This window comes from Nematostella vectensis, chromosome 10, assembly GCF_932526225.1.
Source record: "Nematostella vectensis chromosome 10, jaNemVect1.1, whole genome shotgun sequence".
In the NCBI taxonomy this organism is placed as follows: Eukaryota; Metazoa; Cnidaria; class Anthozoa; order Actiniaria; family Edwardsiidae; genus Nematostella; species Nematostella vectensis.
In genome coordinates, this window is record NC_064043.1 from 11,446,471 (window position 1) to 11,472,089 (window position 25,619).

General features: G+C 39.8%; 2 protein-coding genes across 2 annotated transcripts; one reads left to right on the forward strand and one right to left on the reverse strand.

The window, feature by feature from the left end:
- The first annotated feature begins 7 nt into the window (after nucleotides 1-7).
- On the forward strand, nucleotides 8-7,923 carry LOC5510586 (cryptochrome-2). The gene is made up of 12 exons (XM_032379766.2): nucleotides 8-558; nucleotides 1,024-1,291; nucleotides 2,484-2,615; nucleotides 2,764-3,072; nucleotides 3,656-3,810; nucleotides 4,186-4,379; nucleotides 4,456-5,156; nucleotides 5,258-5,398; nucleotides 5,623-5,790; nucleotides 6,261-6,401; nucleotides 6,983-7,134; nucleotides 7,612-7,923. The coding sequence occupies exons 1-12, from the start codon at nucleotides 152-154 to the stop codon at nucleotides 7,814-7,816; spliced, it is 2,973 nt and encodes a 990-aa protein (XP_032235657.2). The 5' UTR covers nucleotides 8-151; the 3' UTR covers nucleotides 7,817-7,923.
- A 5,429-nt stretch (nucleotides 7,924-13,352) lies between these two features.
- LOC5510573 (F-BAR and double SH3 domains protein 2) lies at nucleotides 13,353-25,100 on the reverse strand. Its single transcript, XM_032379786.2, has 18 exons — nucleotides 24,946-25,100; nucleotides 24,737-24,846; nucleotides 24,582-24,627; nucleotides 22,997-23,076; nucleotides 22,473-22,617; nucleotides 22,314-22,376; nucleotides 21,950-22,023; nucleotides 21,814-21,877; nucleotides 21,341-21,469; nucleotides 20,661-20,783; nucleotides 20,182-20,277; nucleotides 19,037-19,255; nucleotides 18,647-18,698; nucleotides 17,671-17,733; nucleotides 16,892-17,073; nucleotides 16,233-16,313; nucleotides 15,445-15,715; nucleotides 13,353-15,014 (listed from the first exon to the last, which is right to left on the reverse strand). Exons 1-18 carry the CDS (start codon nucleotides 24,973-24,975, stop codon nucleotides 14,314-14,316), a joined length of 2,529 nt encoding a protein of 842 aa, XP_032235677.2. The 5' UTR covers nucleotides 24,976-25,100; the 3' UTR covers nucleotides 13,353-14,313.
- Nucleotides 25,101-25,619: the final 519 nt, after the last annotated feature.

Sequence of the window (25,619 nt, forward strand, 5' to 3'; positions counted from 1 at the left end):
TTCGGATATCGATTTGCTACGATTCCCGTGCATCAAAACACTGCTTTACAACGTGAGAGTTCATGGCCTTACTTGGTCACTTCAATTTTCTTAACTTATCTTATTCTCGTTCCAAGAAGAGCCATGAGTGAGTGCGAAGGACAAAGCAAGTATGGTTAACTCTGTCCACTGGTTTCGCAAAGGCTTGCGACTACATGATAACGAACCTCTAAGGCGGGCGATCGAGGGCAGTGATACATTTCGCGGGATCTTTTTCCTCGATAAAGCAGCAGTTAAAAACGCCAAAGTCTCCCCGAACCGATGGAGATTTCTCATAGAAAGTCTAAGGGACTTGGACCAAAGCCTTCAGAAATACAACTCAAGGCTTTTTATCATACAAGGACAACCAATCGACGTGTTTCCTAAATTGATAAAACAATGGAACATATCGAAACTCACGTTCGAATACGACAGCGAACCTTTTCCCCGGCAAAGAGATTTAGCTGTTAAAAGAATAGCAGAAAAAGCTGGCGTTGACGTAATTGTTTGCAGTTCTCATACATTGTATGATATTGAATGGTGAGTTCTTAATGCTAGCCTTGTAAATATGTGACTTATCGCTCTTTTTATTCTCAGTCCAAACGATAGTTCCGTTCAAAGCTTTCATCTCCCTTGAGTCTCTCGAGTACCAGGTCTTTTTCCATTGACATCATCAATTTCTTGACCGTTTAGGAAGGGCTAATGTTTTTTTACGTGACCGTCAATCATTTCTTGTACGTAAAGAATGTTTTATGACGGCCTACATTTGTTTCTCTTTATTATCATTATTTATAAATCCGAGAGGAAGTATAAATATAAGTGCTTTTTTTTAATTGTCGTTCCTTTTTACTTTTCCCAACTAAAAACTCTATTTTTTATTTTATGCCTATTTTGGTATCATAAATTTTTCTCGTGCTTGTATTAAATCTCATTCCTTCTGGCTACTGTGGTTATACTGTATGTTGTTATGCAATCCCTCTCTGACACTCTGGTATGGGACTCTAGGATGATTGGCAAGAACGACGGTCTCCCTCCAATCACCTTCAAGCAGTTCCAGAAACTGTTGCAAGGATCAGGACTGCCGTCTCACTGCGTAAAAACGGTTGACGAAAATCTCTTTGGTGATTGTACAACTCCATTGGATAATGAACATGAAAGACTTTTTGGTATCCCAAGTTTGGGCGATCTTGGTCTATCCTTTACACCAGAAGAGAGTATTTGGAAAGGTGGTGAAAATGCAGCCTTAAAACGCTTGGAAACTGTGGAGAAAGAGGTATACATGGATGACCCTCTATACTGTAAATGATATGTGTGTTTGGGGCCTTACATGTGTATATTGGGTGCACTGGTGTGTTATAATTAATTGTTTCTAATCTAAGAACAATGAGTCTCTCTGCTTCTGCATATTGTACCACTCATTGCTCGAATCCTCGAATCTCAAGCTCTTCTGAACAGCTTGTAAAAACATACCTGTCAACTCTCTCACATTAGGCGGATGTCTCCACATTTTGGACCCCTTTTTTCACTCTCCTGTGTTGAACACCAAATCTCCCTCTTTTTAGTGATTTTAATCGCCTCCTAAAAATATTTCTATAGAAAATTTTGCCTATTTTCTATTGAAATATTTAAAACAATGATTCCCTTGCGTAGCGCAATTTATCTAACAGAGAGGGGTGTAAGGGTTTGCAGTGATGCGGTTTTGCCTTAAATCAGGCACATTTTTTTTTTTCAGATTTAATTCTGAAGTATTGCGGTTTCTCTATACTGCAGGGTTTATTCTTATTGACTTATTTTGGTGGTTTTGGTGTTTTTCTGTGTGATTTCTGTGCGTTTTTCTGTATGTTTATTGCGAGGTTATACCCACACCTCCCCCCCCCCCCCCAAAAAAAGATACCCCGTTCCTCCCCCAAAAAACCTCAAGCCTTGAGATTTTCGGAGGTTGACAGGTAAAGATAAATATATGACAAATCTTGCTTGAATCTCAAGCTCTTCTGAACAGCAGGTTAACATAAAGATAAATATGCCAAATGATGGTGATTCTAAAAAAGGAATAATTATGTTAAAGGGTGAAAGCTTTAAAAAGTATTTTTGTCGGTATCATTTTATAATGTCCTTTGGTCATGTTTTGATTGTAAGATTTTAAGGCATCTTTGTTTCACAATGTTATACTCTGTTATGTAATACTGCATAAACTGTGTGAAAGGAGATATTCATCCTCCTAAGGAACAGGTTAATTTCCCACTTGTCCTATGCAATATCTAGTAACTTTGAAACCTGATGATATAAGGTGCAGCAAAGTGAATTAGTCAAACTTTTAAAAGCAATGTGAGTCCTCTCTTCCTGTTTTTCAGGAACCCCCTGAGGGATTAGGAAACAAAATATCAACTTACTTTTAAGGCATACTTACAAGTGGAAGTAATTAAAGAAAACCTCAATTTGATAAATGCACTTTGTTGTTCTTCCAGTTGCTAGAAGGGGTCTCTGATAAGGAGAGTTATGCACCCTTTCCCAGCTCTACCAAGCTCAGTCCTTACTTGCGACTGGGCTGTCTCTCCGCTCGACGTGTATTCCACACAGCATCAGCTATAAATGCAAAGGTAATGTGATAAGATTTTCTTTTGACTTACTTGTTCTCAAGCCTTTTTCAAACCCTTGCTTTTTTTATATACACAACAGTTCTTTTACACTATTTATTTTGCCTTCTAAAATTCTATCAAAATTTTCTGAATCTTGTTAATTCTTTAGGCAAATAACAGCAGCTTAGCGCACGGAATTCAGACCTCCTTGCTATGGAGAGATTTCTACTTTGTGCTGGCTAGCAGAAACCAAGCACTTGACAAGATGCACGACAATAACATGTGCATGCAGTTTCCTTGGGTGGAGAGAGAAGATTGGCTTGATCAATGGCGGCATGGCAAGACAGGCTTCCCCTGGATCGATGCCATCATCAGGCAGCTTCGGCAAGAAGGCTGGATTCACCACCTGGCCCGCCAGTCCATTGGGTGTTTCCTGACGCGTGGATGCCTGTGGATCACTTGGGAGGAAGGCTTTAAGGTGGGTAGACATTGGTTACGAAATATCTTTAGAGCCCCAACATCCTGTGTTTTGGTTATACTTCTCTTGGTCTAATTTCAAATTGTTATTTGGCAAAAAAAGCCTTGCAGGAATTGGCAAACTCTCCTATGTTAGCCTGGAGTCTTTGGTTTTTAATTCTTGGATTATATTACTTGACATTAATTTGAAAATACACTGATCAACTTGGATTCTATTGTTTTCTAAGTAAGTCTCCTTATGCAGTAATTATGACATCTGTCAGGATGCGCAGTTGAGCTCAGAACTTACAAAAAAACTGACAAAAACAATAGATTGTCCTTTCCGAGTAAGTACGCAGCTGCTTTGTCTCCTATTATCTTCGTTCTACAAAGGAGTCCTTTTGTCTCTATTCTTCTCGTTCATTGTGTTGAGGTGCGGATATTGTTCTTTTGCCCAATCAAATTGCAGCTTGTAAGAGCTGCATACTGACCCTCTTTTCCATCATGCATAATGGTGAGGGAAATGTAAAAAAAAAAATAATCCTTTGGGTTTTACTAATTTTTTTTCCTTCTAATTTTATAAGTGAGATATTATTTTTCTGCAGATGTTTGACGAGTTCCAGCTGGATGCTGAGTGGAGTCTGAATGCCTGTAGCTGGCTTTCTTTGTCATGTAGTGCATTCTTCAATGGTACTCCTAGTCAGTGGTACTGTCCAGTCGGAATTGGTAAATCTCTGGACCCAGATGGAGAATATATCAGGTTAGACGTTGTTTTAGTTGCCAGTAAGTTTTGTAATCTGATAAATCATTAGATGGTCATTCATGTTTTGATAAATATTTTTTAATGTTGACCACTAAATAAGGTATTTTGTTTAAGCCTCAATAAAAATGCATTATTATTATTACGTTATTATAGTTGTGCTTGTGAAGTTTCTTGTTTCAAGCATTCTAGAATCAATAAAAAATGAAATTGTCAATAAGAAATAAGAAAAGAGTGTCAGATATCTGAAATTGCATTCAAGAACATCCACTTATTTACTTTATTAATGTTAAGCAGATCTTCTTGCTGATTATGATATGGTTATGTTGTATGATTAAACATTACAAAGTCCATAAGTTATTTTCTTCTTCCTAGGAAATATGTTCCAGAGTTAAAGAAGATGCCAACGGAGTATGTGTTTGAGCCTTGGCTAGCCCCTTTGGAAGTGCAGGAGACTGCTGGATGTATTGTGGGTGCGGACTACCCTAACCCCCTGGTCGATGCTGATGTCGCCAGGAAGGAATGCATCATTAGAATGAGGGAGGTCTATTCTGGGCTCGTTACAAAATGTAAGAAAAATTCATTGTCTTTTAATTCATAATGTCCTTTAGCAGGAAGTTGACTGTATAATTTTTTTGTTCCCAGTGTCCTCTGCCCCTGGACTAGGCAACAATGTCATTCACTGGTTCAGGAAAGACCTTCGTCTTCATGACAACCCGGCACTGCTGGATGGCCTGAAAAACTGCCGAGCATTTTATGGAGTTTACATCTTAGATCCTAACAACATCAAAGCTGCAATTGTGTCTGCAAACATGTGGAACTTCTTATTGCAGTGCTTGGCAGATCTGGATAATAATCTTAAGAAGTGTGGCACAAGACTCTATGTATTCCGTGGTCAACCTACCACGGTTTTCCCACAGATGTTTAATGAGTGGAACATCACAAAGTTGACATTTGAAAGTGAGTGTGAGCCATTTGGACAGCGCCGTGATGTGGCAATTCAATCCCTAGCAGAAGAGTTTGGGGTCAAAGTGAGCTGCAAGCCGTCTCACTCACTTTACAGTATCGAACAAATTCTTGAAATGAATGAAGGCAAGCCACCTGTGCTGTTTAAAGACTTTGAGGCAATAGTGCGTAAGCTTGGCCCTCCAGAGAATCCAGTGGAGTCCATCACAAGGAAGTCCTTTATGAACTGTATCTGTCCTATAACCAGTACGCACAGTGAGAAGTTTGGGGTGCCATCCTTAGCAGAGCTGGGAATCAAGCCTGCTGATGTCACTTGCGGAGATATATGGGTTGGCGGGGAAAGAGAAGCTCTAAATCGACTTGGTATCCTTGAGGACAAGGTAAGCGTACAGTGAATGGTTAATTTCATTAGGTCAGTTAAAGTCATGTTTATAATATAAGTTTTTTTCCTTTGTTAATCTACCATATCTTCACTATTTAGATTTTGAGATCCAACTCAAGTAAGAACTGTGATGGCTCGAGCGTGCTATTTCCATCCCGCACTCAGCTGAGTCCATATTTGCGGTTTGGATGCTTATCACCTAAACTCTATTACAAGAAGCTCACTGGTGCTTATGTCAAGGTAGGAACACAATCCTTGCATTTTGTGTTGTGCCTATTTAGCCAGCTGTGAAAAATTAAAATGCTGTCCTTAGATCTTTACACCAAAACAATTTTTTAAATGCATTAAATTCGTTTGACAAACTTTGTTTAGGGAAAAGCCTATTGCCTTTTTACTTCAATGTCAATTCTAAACCCTCTAGTGATTTATTTTGATATCAATGTGATTTTAATTTTTTTTCCCAGATGCAGTTCTCTCCACCTCCCATGTCACTCTACCGACAGCTGATTTGGCGGGAGTTCTTCTTCACGTTAGCAAGCAAGAACCCAAATATGGACCAAGTGAATGACAACCCTCTCTGTATTCAGATCTCCTGGGAGGAAAATAAGGATCGTTTCCTGTGCTGGAAACAGGTTGGTTTATCATACCTAGTAATCACATAAAAGGATTAGACTTTTTTTCAATTTAATCTCAAAAGGGTATGGTTCCTCTATTTATAAGATTAATAAATTACATCAAAAGGGAAAGGTTTAGGTAATAGCTTCATAAGGGTAGTGCCTCCTAACCAAGTAATGCCCTCAAAGAGTAAGATCTCCTTGTTGGGTAATGTCCTCAAAGGAAAAGGCCTCCTGGTTAGGTAATATCCTCAAAGGGTAAGGTCTCATTAATAGGTAATGACCAAAAGAGTAAAGTCTCCTTGATAGGTAATGACCTCAAATTTACCATCTCTGTTGCTGTTTTATAGCATTAATATATGAGCATTGTTGTTCCTTTTTTCACAATGTGGAACTGTTGCAAAGACATAAGGGCAGAGAGAATAGAAAAAATAATGTTTGCTTTTCATATTGTTTTACCAGTCTTCTGAATCTGATTGGTGTTGTAGGGAAACACAGGGTTCCCATGGATTGATGCTATCATGAGGCAGCTTCAAAAAGAAGGCTGGATCCACCACCTTGCTCGCCTATCCGTCGGCTGTTTCCTCACCAGAGGATGTCTCTGGATATCATGGGAGGAGGGACTCAGGGTAAGATACAGTAGCAACATGTTTTTATTGCTTATAGTCCATAGCTCACTGTATTGTACATTCGTCTCTGTCTACAATGTTTTTGTGCACTCGATCACTAAACTTTGTTCGCCAGCTGTTCAAAAACCCAAACTTGTACCGGTCTGAGCTTTCACATGGCTACCACGAAGGGACTGAACCTTATTTAATGTATAAATTTTGCGATCAGACTCGGGAATGGTTGCGGTACAGCCACTCACTTGACAGCCCTCGTACTAATGCCCGAGAATGATGACATTTTGGAAACTCAAAAGTACACTCGAATTTAATGAAATCGGACATAAACAAGGGGGGTGGCGATAATTTAGCTATTCCGAACCCGATCGCAAAAATAAATGCATTACAATAAAGTTCGATCCCTTCTTGGTAGTCATGTGAAAGCTCCGACCGATATAATTTTGGGAATTTGAACAGCAGGCGAAGAAACATTTTGTGGTCGATTGCAGGCGTCCTTAAGAAGAGCATCGAATTTTGTTCAAGTAAAAGTTGTTTGGTGATCAGAATTTCCATTTCCATAATGGCCGTTTGCATGTTTCTTCCAGGCTTTTGAGGAGCTTCAGCTTGATGCTGAGTGGAGCATGAATTCTGGCAGCTGGTTGTGGCTATCATGCAGTGCTTTCTTTCATGGCCAAATCCCATGGTTCTGCCCTGTGGAAGTTGGCAAGAAACTTGACCCTTCCGGTAGCTACATCAGGTGAGTTCACCTTTTATTCCTGTGACACGTGTTCCTGTTAGCTATAGTACCCTCTAGCTGTGGTACCTTTTATTTCTGTGACACGTGTTCTTGGTTGTTGTGTAAACTTTTATTCCTGTGACTTGGGTTTCTGGTAGCTGTGGTACCTTTTATTTCTGTGACACGTGTTCTTGGTTGTTGTGTAAACTTTTATTCCTGTGACTTGGGTTCCTGGTAGCTGTGGTACCTTTTATTTCTGTGACACGTGTTCCTGGTTTTTGTGGTACCTTTTATTTCTGTGACACGTGTTCCTGGTTTTTGTGGTACCTTTTATTTCTGTGACACGTGTTCCTGGTTTTTGTGGTACCTTTTATTTCTGTGACACGTGTTCCTGGTTTTTGTGGTACCTTTTATTTCTGTGACACGTGTTCCTGGTTGTTGTGGCACCTTGTTTTTCTGTGATACGTGTCGCTAATTTCTGCGGTACATTGTTTGTAGGAAGTACGTCCCTGAGCTGCGCTCCATGCCTTTGAAGTACCTTTATGAGCCTTGGACTGCCCCTGACGACATCCAAAGGGCCGCTATGTGCGTGATAGGCGACGACTATCCACACCCTATTGTGGACCACATTGAACAGCGCAAAGCCTGCCTACAGAGGCTGAAGACCGTGTGTCGTCACATCCAGACGACGTCATTCGCATGATTTAGAAGCCATACTGCATGGATATACTAAAGATATAGAATAAGATATTGATATTGATTTCGATCTGCAAAACGGGCATATTGGAAGTGCAGGGACACAAACAACAAGAGAGAAAAGAGAAGCAATTTACCGCTTCGTAAATCACAAGACGAAAGTCATACAATACACAGGCCATATCGGATGAAGCAAGTCTATGATGCAAAATAGAGGCCGTGTTTGTAACCCAGGCCCGTACCCAGAATTTTTCTTGAGGGGGGGGGGGGGGGGGTGCGAAATCCGAAAAAGTGGGCCTATTTTTTTCGGGGGGAGGGGTGGGGGTTCTCTGATAATAATCTGAACACCTCCGAAAAAAAAAGGCTTTTTATGCCTTTGCAGTATTGCCACGGGATGTTTATTGTCGGATTTAGTTACATACCAAACTGATCTAGCTTATGCTTTATAGTTTTGTCTACAAATAGCACGTCTATTGAGAACCGAAACTGGACCTTCGACCGTTGTGTGTGTGTGTGTGGGGGGGGGGGGGGGGGTTGCGTTCGCACCCTCTGCACCCCCCCCCCCCCCTTCCCTTTCCCTGGGTACGGGCCTGTAACCCAACTCCTAGATTTCTAGTAAAATATGGTGTATAGAGTAAGAATATTGTGTGGAGTTGTAGATAGTTGTAGGAGTGAGCAAGCGTTGTTTCAATGCCCATACTCTTAACCCTAACTAGGGGTTAGGGTTAGGGCTGCTCGTGTAACAGCACTAAAGTGGTTATTGTGATATAAAAGTTGTATTGAAATTTATTAACTCTGAGGAGTCGTTTCATGTTTGTTTCTCGTTAGAAACCTAGTTGGAACTATTTATCACATCAAGTAAATTGTACAGACTTAAATAGTATAGTTACAATAATATTCTTTACAAATGTTTAGTGGTGTAGTGGATTTATATAAGACGGATAAAGTGTACAAATGATCGTAGTTATATCCAACGCCATTTACTGCAGACGTGCCCTTGAAGTGAATAAAAGAAGTATATTTTACATTTGAAACGGCACATGTTCTTTCCCGTAAACATATACTTTTTCTCTATATAGACCTTGAGGTCTCTATGTATACTACTCACCTTAAAGTTACTCCTACAGCGCCGTCTATGCTCCGCTTTCCAACCACATTTCCTTTAATTATTCCAATAATTCGGTCTTCCTCTCTGATGTTGATGTTTGGGTAGATGGGTTGAGTTGACACACCTTGTACACCATGTTTGGGTAGACACACCTTGAATACACTGTTTGGGTGACACACCTTGAATTCCATGTTTGGGTAGACACACCTTGTACACCATGTTTGGGTAGACACCTTGAATTCCATGTTTGGTAGACACACCTTGAATACACTGTTTGGGTATACACACCTTGAGCACTGGGTAGACACACCTTAAGCACTAGGTTGACACACCTTGAACCCCATGTTTGGGTAGACACACCTTGAACATGTTTGGGTAAACACCATGTTTGTGTAGACACACCTTGAACACCATGTTTGTGTAGACACACCTTGTACACCATGTTTGGGTAGACATAAATTGAACACCATGTTTGGGTAAACACACCTTGAACACCATGTTTGGGTAAACACACCAGAACACCATGTTTGGGTAAAAACACCAGAACACCATGTTTGTGTAAACACACCAGAACACCATGTTTGGGTAGACATACCTTGAACACCATGTTTGGGTAGACACACCTTAAACACCATGTCTGGGTAAACATACCTTGAACATGATTTGGTAGACATAACTTGAACACCATGTTTGGGTAGACATACCTTGAACATCATGTTTGGGTAGACACACCAGAACACCATGTTTAAGTAGACATACCTTTGACACCATGTTTGGGTAGACACACCTTGAACACCATGTTTGCGTAGACACACCTTGAACACCATGTTTGGGTAGACATACCATGAACACCATGTTTGGGTAGACATACCATGAACACCATGTTTTGGTAGACACACCAGAACACCATGTTTGTGTAGACACCTTGAACACCATGTTTGTGTAAACACACCAGAACACCATGTTTGTGTAGACACCTTGAACCCCATGTTTGGGTAGATACACCTTCTACACCATGTTTGGGTAAACATAACTTGAACACCATGTTTGGGTAGACACACCAGAACACCATGTTTGGGTAGACACACCAGAACACCATGTTTGGGTAGACACACCTTGAACAACATGTTTGGGTAGACATACCAGAACACCATGTTTGGGAAGACACACCAGAACACCATGTTTGGGTAGACACACCTTGAACACCATGTTTGCGTAGACACACCTTGAACACCATGTTTGGGTAGACATACCATGAACACCATGTTTTGGTAGACACACCAGAACACCATGTTTGTGTAGACACCTTGAACACCATGTTTTGGTAGACACGCCTTGAACACCATGTTTGGGTAGACACACCTTGAACACCATGTTTGGGAGACACACCTTGAACAACATGTTTTGGTAGACACACCTTGAACACCATGTTTGGGTAGACACACCTTGAACACCATGTTTGGGTAGACACACCTTAAACACCATGTCTGGGTAAACATACCTTGAACATGATTTGGTAGACATAACTTGAACACCATGTTTGGGTAGACATACCTTGAACATCATGTTTGGGTAGACACACCAGAACACCATGTTTAAGTAGACATACCTTTGACACCATGTTTGGGTAGACACACCTTAAACACCATGTTTGGGTAAACACACCAGAACACCATGTTTGGGTAGACACACCTTGAACACCATGTTTGGGTAGACACACCTTAAACACCATGGTTGGGTAAACACACCAGAACACCATGTTTGGGTAAACACACCAGAACACCATGTTTGGGTAAACATACCTTGAACACCATGTTTGGGTAAACACACCAGAACACCATGTTTGGGTAAACACACCAGAACACCATGTTTGGGTAAAAACACCAGAACACCATGTTTGTGTAAACACACCAGAACACCATGTTTGGGTATACACACCTTGAGCACTGGGTAGACACACCTTAAGCACTAGGTTGACACACCTTGAACCCCATGTTTGGGTAGACACACCTTGAACATGTTTGGGTAAACACCATGTTTGTGTAGACACACCTTGAACACCATGTTTGTGTAGACACACCTTGTACACCATGTTTGGGTAGACATAAATTGAACACCATGTTTGGGTAAACACACCTTGAACACCATGTTTGGGTAAACACACCAGAACACCATGTTTGGGTAAAAACACCAGAACACCATGTTTGTGTAAACACACCAGAACACCATGTTTGGGTAGACATACCTTGAACACCATGTTTGGGTAGACACACCTTAAACACCATGTCTGGGTAAACATACCTTGAACATGATTTGGTAGACATAACTTGAACACCATGTTTGGGTAGACATACCTTGAACATCATGTTTGGGTAGACACACCAGAACACCATGTTTAAGTAGACATACCTTTGACACCATGTTTGGGTAGACACACCTTGAACACCATGTTTGCGTAGACACACCTTGAACACCATGTTTGGGTAGACATACCATGAACACCATGTTTGGGTAGACATACCATGAACACCATGTTTTGGTAGACACACCAGAACACCATGTTTGTGTAGACACCTTGAACACCATGTTTGTGTAAACACACCAGAACACCATGTTTGTGTAGACACCTTGAACCCCATGTTTGGGTAGATACACCTTCTACACCATGTTTGGGTAAACATAACTTGAACACCATGTTTGGGTAGACACACCAGAACACCATGTTTGGGTAGACACACCAGAACACCATGTTTGGGTAGACACACCTTGAACAACATGTTTGGGTAGACATACCAGAACACCATGTTTGGGAAGACACACCAGGACACCATGTTTGGGTAGACACACCTTGAACACCATGTTTGCGTAGACACACCTTGAACACCATGTTTGGGTAGACATACCATGAACACCATGTTTTGGTAGACACACCAGAACACCATGTTTGTGTAGACACCTTGAACACCATGTTTTGGTAGACACGCCTTGAACACCATGTTTGGGTAGACACACCTTGAACACCATGTTTGGGAGACACACCTTGAACAACATGTTTTGGTAGACACACCTTGAACACCATGTTTGGGTAGACACACCTTGAACACCATGTTTGGGTAGACACACCTTAAACACCATGTCTGGGTAAACATACCTTGAACATGATTTGGTAGACATAACTTGAACACCATGTTTGGGTAGACATACCTTGAACATCATGTTTGGGTAGACACACCAGAACACCATGTTTAAGTAGACATACCTTTGACACCATGTTTGGGTAGACACACCTTAAACACCATGTTTGGGTAAACACACCAGAACACCATGTTTGGGTAGACACACCTTGAACACCATGTTTGGGTAGACACACCTTAAACACCATGGTTGGGTAAACACACCAGAACACCATGTTTGGGTAAACACACCAGAACACCATGTTTGGGTAAACACACCAGAACACCATGTTTGGGGAACAAACCAGAACACCATGTTTGGGTAGACATACCTTGAACACCATGTTTGGGTAGACACACCTTAAACACCATGTTTGGGTAAACACACCAGAACACCATGTTTGGGTAAACACACCAGAACACCATGTTTGTGTTAACACACCAGAACACCATGTTTGGGTAGACATAAATTGAACACCATGTTTGGGTAGACACACCTTGAACACCATGTTTGGGTAGACACAACTTGAACACCATGTTTGGGTAGATACACCTTGAACACAATGTTTTGGTAGACATACCTTGAACACCATGTTTGGGTAGACATACCTTGAACACCATGGTTGGGTAGACATACCATGAGCCCCATGTTTGTGTAGACACCTTGAACCCCATGTTTGGGTAGATACACCTTCTACACCATGTTTGGGTAAACATAACTTGAACACCATGTTTGGGTAGACACACCAGAACACCATGTTTGAGTAGACACATCTTGAACACCATGTTTGTGTAGACACACCTTGAACCCCATGTTTGGGTAGACACACCTTTGGGTAGACACACCTTGAACACCATGTTTGGGTAGACACACCTTAAACACCATGTTTGGGTGAACACACCAGAACACCATGTTTGGGTAAACACACCAGAACACCATGTTTGGGTAAAAACACCAGAACACCATGTTTGTGTAAACACACCAGAACACCATGTTTGGGTAGACATACCTTGAACACCATGTTTAGGAAGACACACCAGAACACCATGTTTGGGTAAACACACCAGAACACCATGTTTGGGTAGACACACCTTGAACACCATGTTTGCGTAGACACATCTTGAACACCATGTTTGGGTAGACACATCTTGAACACCATGTCTGGGTAGACGCATCTTGAACACCATGTCTGGGTAGACATACCTTGAATACCATGATTAGATAGAGGTGGAGACGTTTGTACAAAATATATTCCAATCACTATTTTAAAAAAAACGTTTTTTAATATTATTTTTAATCTTCTAAGAGTGAAATAAGTTTTGTTGCAATTTAAAAGAGATCTGCCTACAAACTTTCATAAAGTGACTGAGCAAATTGACGTCTAAGAACGCAGTTTACGATGACCTCAGTCGATGTCGGGATCAAACATATTTTTTTTCCATGAGTATTTGTTGTTTCTATCGCTAACCAACAACCATATGACGCATCTGCTCTTAGGGAAGTGAGGAAGAATTTATGTTATATTATGGATTTGACACAGAAAACATCTATATCATCTTTTAAAACCACCACTGGTTCTCTCACGCGCATTTCTTAGCTATATGGATGAAGAATGAAGTCTTGGTGTACAATTTTACATACCAACCTTACATTAAAAGGCTTTTAAATATATCCTCTTTTCTTTATAAAGTAAAAGCCTGCCGTTAAGAACTGCAACTCGTCACGATCAACCTTAGACATTTTTTAAGACAAACCAGGTAAGGTCCAAGCAAAGTTGGACATTATATGGGTCCCTGGGAGAACGTTACAACGTTAATGTGTCCTAATCATATTCCGGAAAACGGGATATACACGCCATGTGAGATGCCTTGCTTTGCAACTCGTTATGAGGTTTGACAGTTCTTATGGGCGTAACTTTACTTACCACACCAATAATATATCAAATGTTATCACATAAGGTCAGAAAAGAGATTGACCCTGTAAGGGTCTAAGTAGATAAAGTATGCAAGCAATAAGTACGAGCCTGGCATCGTGTTCTATCTCAGGTGTGAAACTAACGGTAAATATATTATGCAATTGTAGGCATATATTGCGTGAACAAATGTTTACTAAACCTGCAAGAAATTAACCCAAATTCAAAACTCCTCTATAAGATAAAATTATTGTTTTTTCCTAAACCTATTTATACAAACCTATTCAAATCTAGTCTATATACCATTTCTTCAAACTTGTGAGTGAGACTGAAAATTCTTTCTAGACGTTGTTGTTGGGGGCGGGGGTAAGGATGGCTTGTTTGGTTTGTCTCTAGGTGGTCCATTCTGATGGGGTAAGTTCCTAGTGTTTACATAGTCTGCCGTCCTGGGGTCTGCCACACACCCAAAAGACTCGTCACTACTAAAAAGAGAGCTGCGCTTTTTACGCTGACCCTCGGGCTTACTCATCGTAGCAAGGTTCTCTGTTTGAGCCCTTTGTCGGTCCATGTTACCCATGTTGGTACTTTCTCTCCCCGTGCTAGAAATCGAACGTCTTGTAGATAGGGGGGAGTCCCTAGGAGGTGGTGGGGCCTTACGAGCGGGCTGTAATAACGACGGTGCTTTTCCAATTGTGGAATAGCTATCGGCGAGATCAACGTAGTCTCCTCTACCCTGCCAGCCAGCGTTTGTTGCCGGTGGTTGAGCTTCTTGGCCGGTAGATGGAGGGCTCACTACGGGTATGGTGACGGGGGGAGGTGAAGCAGACCCCTCTATCTCCTCCACAACAAGGGAAGGAAACACCCCCTTGTGACCGTCTATGTAACCCTCCCAGAATCCATCGTCGACTCCATGATCATCTTGTTTGGTTACGTAGATTGTGTCTCCCTCGTTGAATGACAGCTCTTCGTCGCTCATTGCCTCGTAGTCGTATAGCGCTCTTACCATACATACTAGAAAGCAAAAGCAGTGATGAATTACCAAGGCACAAAAATAATCGCCACTGTCGAAAAAGCTCCCCAAAATGTAAGAGCGACCAAGGCCCTAGTACCCACAAGTTTCCTTTTATTCCAATGTGTTACGAAGAACAGGGTTTCTCCGCGAGTGAAATATTCAAGTGTTTGCGGTGGCTCTTAGTGTTTCTTAGTTCTTCAGAAAACCTCGCATATTTATAAACATGGTGTATTTAAAATACATACGAATATAGAAATGTAATTCACCAATCCTTTTACGAGATGTACAGAGATACGTATAATATATAGAATACTTATTCATGTTTTTTAACGTAGGCTCTTAATCTTTCTTAGTTCTTCGACGAGAACTGTTTCTTCAACGAGAACTGTAATTCACCAATCCGTTCACTAGATGTAAAGAGATACTTACAATATGTAGGTTCCGGTACAGGCGAGACTGCTGTGGTAACCGGTAGTGAGGCAGAAGATGCCCTGTGTGCCGCCGCGAGAGGTGATATAACAGGTGCTACCACGGGTGAGGCTACAGGTGTGCCCACCGGGGACCTCTCCCCAATGCTACCCGTCACACTTCCTGAAACGCTATGCCCCGAACTGCTGTGAATGGAGCCTTCTCTCTCCTTGGTACGCTTTTCCACATAGGCCTCGGGGAAAAAGCCCACCTTGCCAGCTTTGTTACGGCCCTATAGACAAGGTGGTACGGAAAAAAAGACTCTGTGAAATGTCACCCTCTTTAAATAAAGATCATTGTATTTTATTGTACTGTAAAACGTTTCTCGACAGAATAGTGAAGAACAACGGAATCAGATTAAGAGTTATAATAGACGGCGTAATGGCTTATCTTTGATACATTTTGTATACTTGTTTTACTTGTTTGCTTGCTTATCTGTTTGCTTGTTTGTTGTTTGTTTGGTTTATGCATTGCTTGCTTTGGGTTATTTTGGCTTGTTTTTTTTTTTAATTTGCTTTCTTGTTTGCCTGATGTTTGCTTACTTGCTTGTAGTTAGTTTTCGTTCTTGTTTGCTTGCTGTTTGTATACTCGTTTGTTGTTTGTTTGCTTGTTTGTTGCTTATTTTTCGTTTGCTTGTTGGGTGTATGTTCTCTTGCTTGTTCTTTGCTTGTTGTTTGTTTTCTTTCTTGTTTGCTTGCTGTTTGTATGCTTACTTGTTTGATTTATTTCTTACTGGAAAAAAATGTTACCTTGCACCAGCCTTCCCCGTCTATCTCCAGCAACTCCAGTTCCTCGTGTTCCGTGATGGACAGCTCGTCTTCAGTCGTAGCCTAGATATCCATATATATGATAGGTTTATTATTCAGTGGAACCCCCATTTAACGGACACCCCCGGGACAGAAAAATGTGTCCCTTTAATGGAGGCGTCTGCTTAATGAAGGTTTTATCTAAAAGAGTAAAGAATTTGTATTTAGGGCATGAAAAAGTACCCGTTAATTAGAAGATGCAACTCAAAGGAGTTCCATTGTATGAAGGTTCCATTTTATAGGAAAAGCCAAGACAACCAAATAAAACATTTGCTTGAGGACCCGGAGGCCCATATCGTAACTGAATATTATTGGTGCCCCTAAGGACCGTGCTCCCAAGAGTACCAATCAGTCCTTGCTCCATGCTTCAAAAACTCATTTTTTATCCCCCCCCCTTACTCCTTGCTTCACAGGCACTTACAACTTGGTCACCCTACCCCCGCCCCTTCCCCTTATGCACTTGACATACTTACCACACTGCTATGAGTACTATCGTTTTTGCCACTATCAGGACGATTAAAGTAGCCTCAAAAGAGTGGCCACTCTGTTCACCGCTTAACAAATCAATTTGGTTCCCTCGACATAACACCACAAACACCCACCTCAAAGCTGTATAATACAACACAGAGGCCCAGTTGAGATGACGCTGAGGTCAAGCTCCGGACGTCCTCGTCTGACTCATAGTCTCCTGTGAAAGTGTCATCCACATCCCATTCGTCATCCCAGCCGCCATGATCATCAGGGGTGAGGTCTGCCGTTAGTGATGATGACGAACCACTCAGTGCTAATAACAAGACAAAATGATGGGCAACTCAGTGCTAATAACAAGACAAAGTGATGGGCCACATTTCTAATAACAAGACAAAGTGATGGGACACTCAGTGCTAATAACAAGACAAAGTGATGGGCCGGCCACTCAGTGCTAATAACAAGACAAAGTGATGGGACACTTAGTGTTAATAACAAGACAAATTGATGGGACACTCAGTGATAGTAACAAGACAAAGTGATGGGCCACTCAGTGCTAATAACAAGACAATGTGATGGGCCACTCTGTGTTAATAACAAGACGACATGATGGGCCACTTAGTGCTAATAACAAAAGTGTTTACACACTAACACCCAGACCTGGCACATTATTCCTTATGACTTTATGTGAGGTGGCAACAACGGGTAAAAGTTATTTTACACACAAACACACACACATAATTATCGGACCTAGCCCATTTCTTCCTTTAACTTTATCAGAGCTTGACATCTATGGGTAAAAGTGTGTTTACACGTGAACACCCCCTAATGATCAGACCTGGCACATTTATTCTTTTAACCTTTATACACTAGTACCCACTAATTATCTTACCCAGCATGTTAATCACTTTACCTTTATCTGAGGCATCATTGGGTGATAGTGAGTTTGCAGACTTTATCCACTCATCGACATTCACTGATAATTATATGATACAAGGATGACTATTATGAGTATATGATTAATTCATGATTCTGGCACACATGCAATAACAAGTTCTAATAGAAAAGATTCATGTAAAATCATGCTTGTCAATCTTTATCATGCTGCCCCCCCCCCCCCCCCCCCCCCGTCACACTCTTTTATGGGCTCATGTCATTACTTCTGTCCCCCTTCTCCATCATACTAATATCCAAGTACCCTTTTATGGGCTCATGTCATTACTTCTGTCTCCCTTCCCCATCATACTAATATCCGTATCCTTTTATGGGCTCATGTCATTACTTCTGTCCCCCTTCCCCATCATACTAATATCCGTATCCTTTTATGGGCTCATGTCATTACTTCTGTCCCCCTTCCCCATCATACTAATATCCGTATCCTTTTATGGGCTCATGTCATTACTTCTGTCCCCCTTCCCCATCATACTAATATCCATATCCTTTTATGGGCTCATGTCATTACTTCTGTCCCCCTTCCCCATCATACTAATATCCGTATCCTTTTATGGGCTCATGTCATTACTTCTGTTCCCCTTCCCCATCATACTAATATCCGTACCCTGTTATGGGCTCATGTCATTACTTCTGTCCCCCTTCCCCATCATACTAATATCCGTATCCTTTTATGGGCTCATGTCATTACTTCTGTCCCCCTTCCCCATCATACTAATATCCATATCCTTTTATGAGCTCATGTCATTTCTTCTGTTCCCCTTCCCCATCATACAAATATCCATGTACCCTTTTAGGAGCTCATGTCATTACTTCTCCCCCCCTCCCCTATCATACTAGTATCCATGTACCCTGTTATGGGCTCATGTCATTACTTTTGCCCTCCCCCCCTCCCCCTCCCCACGAATATATGTTGAGTACACTCATGGGCTCATTACCTCCAGCTTGTTTTAGAAGTTCCAGGCAAGCTTCAGCCTTCAGCTTGATCACCTGGTAAAAAATTATAGAGAGAGTGAGCAGTTAACAATCAAGCTTTATGAACAAAAAGTGTTACAACTATGTTCTTGTTATATAAATATGACATTGTTTCTATCATATGTGTAGCAAGAGTGCACCAGCCACTCAGTCCGTGGGGCATCATAAGGGCAGAGGACATGGACAGCAGGCTGGCATTAGATGGCTATGGAATTCAAACTCAAAAAGTCACAAACACACCCAGTTGACAAAGAGCCATTATTCTATTTATGGAGAATTAACCCAAGTTGTGATAATGACATTTCTATGATTCTTAGTTTGGACAGTTTCTGACTAAATTGCTAAATTCTCACCTCTGAGTGCCTTATCTCCTCACGTAGGGCATCTGCACTTGGCTGATCAGTATCTGTTGGGCCATCTGTTAAGTCCCCTTGAGAGCTGTTCATTGAAGACAATGCTTTTTGCTTGTCTCTGATGTTCTTTTGCTCTCTTGCCAGTCTTAAGGCTAGTTTACGAGCTTCTTTGTTAAGCGCTAAGCCAGATGACTTGTCAATTGTTAAAATAGTGTTAATCTGAAAATACACAAAAAGTCAACCAGTGAGACTGAGGGCAAGGTAAGCAGCTTTTCAGAGGTATGCAATTTAAAATCAAAGGCTCTGTGAGCCAACTGGTTAATGCAAATGTATCCTCCTAGTTATTTTCTTGTGCCTTGCTAGCATTTAACTTGTTTTGTTTGCAAACTAACAACTTGAATTGGACTGAACCTGGTTGACGAATGTGCACGCTCAACCCACATCAAATACTTTTCTTTTATATCATATACTATACGGCTCTACTAAGAAATGACCGTAGAGGTAACAGGTCGATGACAAAGCCTTTTTATAGTACTAAGCTTCAAGCGGAAGTTGAACACCAGAAGTTTACAGGATGATCTAAGGATTGCTGTGTTGCAACGGCACAGAAAGACCACAAAAAGTTTACGGATGATCCATCCAACCATCAGACGATCGAGTGACACAGAAGTCCCTCCAATAACTCGTAAAGCATTCACAAGTTAAAAAAATTGTGTTGATATTGTTTTTATGTACAATCTTGCATGTCGCAAAGTAGGTATCCTACGGCTTGAACAGGCAACTACCAGTAATTAATCAAGCTAACATTAAGTGCCTCCGCCTAGTACTTTAAGTGCCTCCCTAAGGTGAAAAATATCAACAAGCACCCCCTAATAAGCACGTCATCTATTTTTTTATCTTGTTTTTTTTTATAGTGAGGGAGACTTACACTAGAAGTTAAGTAATGAAAACTGACCATACTAACAACCACAATATTCTATAAATGGGAAGCTTGTTTTGTTTTGGTGGTTCTGGGAGATTTTGCTGTTTGCACATATGTATTAAAAAAGTGCTTTTTTTGTTTAGGAAGTAAAACTGATTTTAAAATAAGTGCCTGGTATCTAAGAAGCGCTATGAAAAGTTTTTCTACTATTAAGAGGAATTACCTTGTCCCCTCTGTATGGATCATACTCATAATGCAGCACCTCTGTCAATACTTTATTGTGGGACAAAAATGTTTCCACACAGAAGTTTTTATCAATCTAAAAAAGAAAAGAAAAACATTTGTGAGGGTTGTCCAATGGACAGACAAATTTATGCATGGCATTGTCTGAGACAACTGAGGCTGCAGCATATGTATAAAAAAAAGGAAAAAGACGAAAAGGAACAATGTCATGCATACTGTACATTTATTAAGAGTATTGGCTAGTATGACATTTGATTCTTTTAAGAACTGTTTAAAAACTGTTGACACTATTGTAAAGAAAGAACTTAGTTGCGGGAACTTGTTGCATGGTATAACTAGCTACTAAACTTGTACTACTACTCTGTTTTACACACAGGCATACAACAATACTCTTTCAACCTTGTTCTGATTTGTTTCTTGTAGCATGGTTTCCTGAGTGTAGCTATTTGATCTACTTACCATTGACGCCTCTGAGCCAACATGGGCATACCCCTTGTGTTCACTTGTACTGGCTTCCACTCCAAGGTTGCTTATAATACTAAAATATTCCCTCACTTTATCATAAAAATCTCCATAAACACTCTGCAACAAAAGCAAAAGATACTAAGGTTTGCTCTGTGTGATTAAATCTATGTTTTGTTTGGAACAGTAAAAATGAATTGGGGTAGTTTATATGGTCCAAACATGGACCACATGTTTTAAAGCAGATCGCAAGATCATAAATAAATGGTAGTGAGACCCCTCATGGTTTGCTTTCAGCAAACCAAACCTCTAATGAGAGAATAAGTGACTTGTAACTGCAACTGATCACATGACTTTTTAATTGGCAAATTCAAGCCAAAATAAACAAATGAAATGATGGTGCCTGTTACGCCAGAGAATGATGGAAAAAAAAAATTCATTAAATAAAAACAAGCCCTTCTGACAAAAAAAAAGATCTGGCTTATATGTAAGCACTAAATAAATTGCTTTCTGCATTTGAGCATGCTGAAAAGTGAATGCGAGATGTTAAGGGTTGATGAGATTTCTTCAGATTACAGTCAAATGGTCATGAGTGTGGTCGTGGCTTTAGATGACAACCCTAACATAAGACCAACAATAACAATACAACCTTAATAACTTGCAAGCAAAATACTCACATTCATAATTTCTTGAAGGTCAGTGCAGTAATATCTCATTGCATGAGCATTAGACGCTGCTAAACAAAGCAAGTACTCATTCCTTGCCATTGTTGATCTTCGCTCACTTGTTTCCTTGCGATTTGAACTCTGTGGGAAAATGATATTTATAGTATCATTTTACATAAATGCTCGTAAATGCCCTTAGTAATTTATTAAATTTTGTGGGTCACAAGGGGCAATAATTTGAGGCAGGTTGCTTATCAGAAAGGTGTGCTTATTTTAAAATTTTGACTTGAACTGCTCTACAATATTAACTGTCGCTTCTTCATTTTATGTGAAAATACAAGAGTGTTCAGTGATTGTATGGGAAAGGTGGGTGTTTAATTTTTGGGATATGATATGAAATCCCTTCCCAAAGGAGTGGGTTTTAAATTTCCTGGAATCAGACATTGAAAACATTAGAGTACCATCACATCTTTTTTTAGACTAACCTTTGAAACATTTTTCTCAAGCGTTGATTTTGATTGAAAGAATTTTACATTTTTCTTTTTGTATCTGCAAAGAGTTGAAATATAAATATTGACAAATGACAAACAAACAAAGATAAAGATAGAGTGGGTAGCTTACTTATCCTCTGCCTCCGCAGCTTGCTCGCGGGCCACATGGGCGAGCTTTTCCATCTCCATATAGCCTTTTTTGGACTGAAGTTCAAAAACAGTGTAATTTTTGTTGTGAATTTCCAGTAGAAATTGAGCTCTTTCGCATTTAAACCTTGCCGCTTATCAGCTGCTTTTAGTGTCACACACGCCTTCCCCAAAAGCAGCTGCTGTAAGCTGAACCACATTCCTGCTAAAGCAGACTAATTTAAACTCTACTAGCAGATCTTTCTTCCGTCAGTTTCTGGTAGTTCACTTATCCTAGTGTAAATTTTTGCATGTTTGTTTACAGACCTGAAAAAAAAAAATTGACTGCTTATACATAATATACAGACCTTGGACATTTCCCTGACAGTTGTGAAGATTTCTTCATGGATTTTCTGTAGCAGTTCTTGGTTCTATTAAAGAAAAGTGACAGTCAATGGAAAATAAGAAGAAGACAAAGTCAGAAAGAAATGAAAGGTGAAGTGATATTTTCCTTAAATAGCACAAACCTTTTTGAATATTTGAGCCTTGTTGGTTTTAAAGGCCTTAATGCTATCTGCTACTTGAGTAAGTAATGCCTCTGCCATCTCCAGTCGATGTTTGCCAACGCTTGCCGACTCATCCAGGACAGTCTTCCACACACTAAGAGGGGTCCTGGAAAACATCCCATGTGACTCCTTGAGTAGGAATAGCTATGACAACCGATTACGACCCTTATTCTATAAGCAAGTTTAAGGATTGTGTTATCCCATTATCTAAAATCATTCATGGAATTATCTGTATTTTCCAAAGTTTTGCTTCATTTTGTAGCTAAATCCTAAATCAGACAATTAACCTATAGCCAACGACTTTTTTTTAACAATGACACTTAAAGCAAGGGATACATCAAAGATCCATTTTGTTTTTCAAATTATCCAATGATATACTTAAAAATCAAAATACAATAGAAAGAAAGATAGAAGAAATACAAAGAAAGAATGTTTTTTTATGTCGCACAGAATCCCATTTAATCTCTGGATCTTTTTTATTGTACCTGTATCTTTCATTTCCTGTGATTTCATCAGCTGAGAACTCCCTCTTTTGAATGAACTGTGAATCCAACTTTTGCAATGCCTGATCAAAAAAAACAAAAATTCCATTTAAAACTTAAACTTAACAGCTGCATTCAATAATCTTTAACAAGCAGCCTTTGATGAGAAATTCCACTAATCTTGGTTTGAATTATAATTATAATTGGGAAAATCTATTTTTGGTTGAAAAAATTATTTTGAGAATAATACTTATAAGAAAGAATCTTAAAAAGTTGATGTAACATGAAGATACAGTGCGAACAAACATAAATGGCACTTTAGGGGGACAGAGTGATTAAACTCACATTTTAATAGAGGCTATCATTAAAGAAAGAATACAAGCTTGAAATCACAGTGCCAACTTTATAAAGATTTTCATCCATATCTGGGCTGATTTCCTCTAAATTATAATGAGTTACCCATTAGAGAGATCAAGCAAAAATGCCACTTATTTTAAGAGTTTCAATCCAAGAGTTTAAATACAGGTGAGTAAATTCAATTTTTTAATTAGTTATACTTAAGAATGAGGCATATCAAATTACCATGAGTTCATCAGCAAGTGCCAAATCAGGTATTTTTTTTCTTACAAAGATTATTTTACCAAATAGCAGGGCTTACTGGAATATATAATAGAGCATTACTTTCACTATAATTTCTTCCCATAAATAATATACAACAAAATAGACACTCTTTAATCTCATAAATGCTAGTTTTAGCACCCTTGCTTGGGGCTAATATAATTTTTTTTATTCCTAAAAACTTGGTAGATTCAACTGCATCATAAGGGCATGTTTATATAAACACTGCACTGTACTTTCATAAAAGGAAACTTCGTCCAATACTGTTTTGGTTCTTATCTCTACCCCCATTCATTATTCAATGGATTATTGTGTTGTACCCAAAACAAGTTTTCTAAGTAAAAGATAATCTGAGTTACTTAACATATCTTTATACAGTAGAATATTGTTTTTTTCAATGTTAAAAAATGCTATGATGATGTCCTATGATCTTTTTATAGCAAAATAAAAAGATAAATTTTTGTCTGTTTACAGTAATTGAGCATGCATATATCATAACAATCACAACAATATTCAACTCGTAAGGTACTAAAGTCTGCAGCTCTAAGTCCACCAAAACAAATCGTGACTATTAATTTAAAAAGCTTGGTTTACAAAGGACGTAAAGTCACAGTAATAAGTCCCTCTGATAAAGTATAAGTTTAATAATAATGGAATTAACATTAAGAAATGGCACCTTCGAGTGACTATGATATGATCAACGAGCCTTGGAAAAATATTTCTACATTATCAATAGGAAATAATTGACCGGTCGAAAAAATAAACGGTTGTTCATTATCTCCACAAAGTGGCAATGATTACGTTCTATAACGGAAAGAGGTATCAATAATCAAACAAACAGACCACAACAATTTTGTTGGGTACTGGAATAATATGTGCGATTAACACAGATACTCGAAAGAATTAAGGTAATAACGTGTCAAGGCATAAAGGTGGAAAAGTTATTTGAAGTGGATCTAAGTTAATTTACCTGCGAATACTCTTTTTCAATCGCCGATCTTTGCTTTGCATATACCCTATCAAACAACAACAACTCTTAATTTTGGATAACTCATTCAAAATCTGTCAAATGGTGGTTTGCAAATTTCTAGAACATACACAAATAAACACAGAAAACAATCACACCTAATATCTTCCAGGAGGTCTTGTTCAAATTGAAATTTCTGCTGTAATTTGAGTGTTTGCTCTGTTTGGATGTTACGGAGAGACTGCAAAATCTTTGCTTGTTTAGCGGGCTGCAAAAATAATACAAAAACTCAAATTAACGTTGATTTCTAAGTGAGCACAACAACAAACTACATTGCGAGGGTAAAACTGTGTAAAATGGTGCATGCCTTGCGCTGGACCGGAGGTTGAGCTGCCATGATGCCCTGGCTCGAGTAGATGAGCCTGTATTATGTATCCAAGTTGTTGGCTCCACCGTCGCTCATTGACCGATTGGCCGCCATCTTGATTCCTGTCGTGTTTTGGTTGTCCTCACGTGACGCCGACTCTTTCCCAGTTTTCAGACACAAGTCCAAAATGAACTGGGGCGAGAAATTTCCTTCATGGTTGGGGAAAGGGGCAATTTTTGACATGCTTTTAAAGATTTATTCAACCACAATCCTGGCTTTTCAAAGGTCTTGCATCTACGTATAATATTTTTAAGGTGAAGTAACTGCATAAGCTTTTAATTGTGGGAAGCACCCATAAGGGATGGTTATTCCGAAGAGACACCTTTGACATACCTGTCAACTCTCCCGCTTTAGGCGGGAGTCTCTAGATTTTGGACATCTTGTCCCGCTCTCCCGCATGGAGCACCAAATCTCCCATTTTTTAGCGCTTTTATATCGCTTCGGAGAAATTATTTTATAAAAAATCATTATTTTGCCTACTTTCTATTAAAACAAGTAAAACATTAAATTCCATGCATAGCACAATTTATCTAACACCCTTTTGGGATCTATAAGTGGATTTGTGCGTGAGAGCAGTATACCCACCCCTCCCCCAAAACAAATTAATATACCCC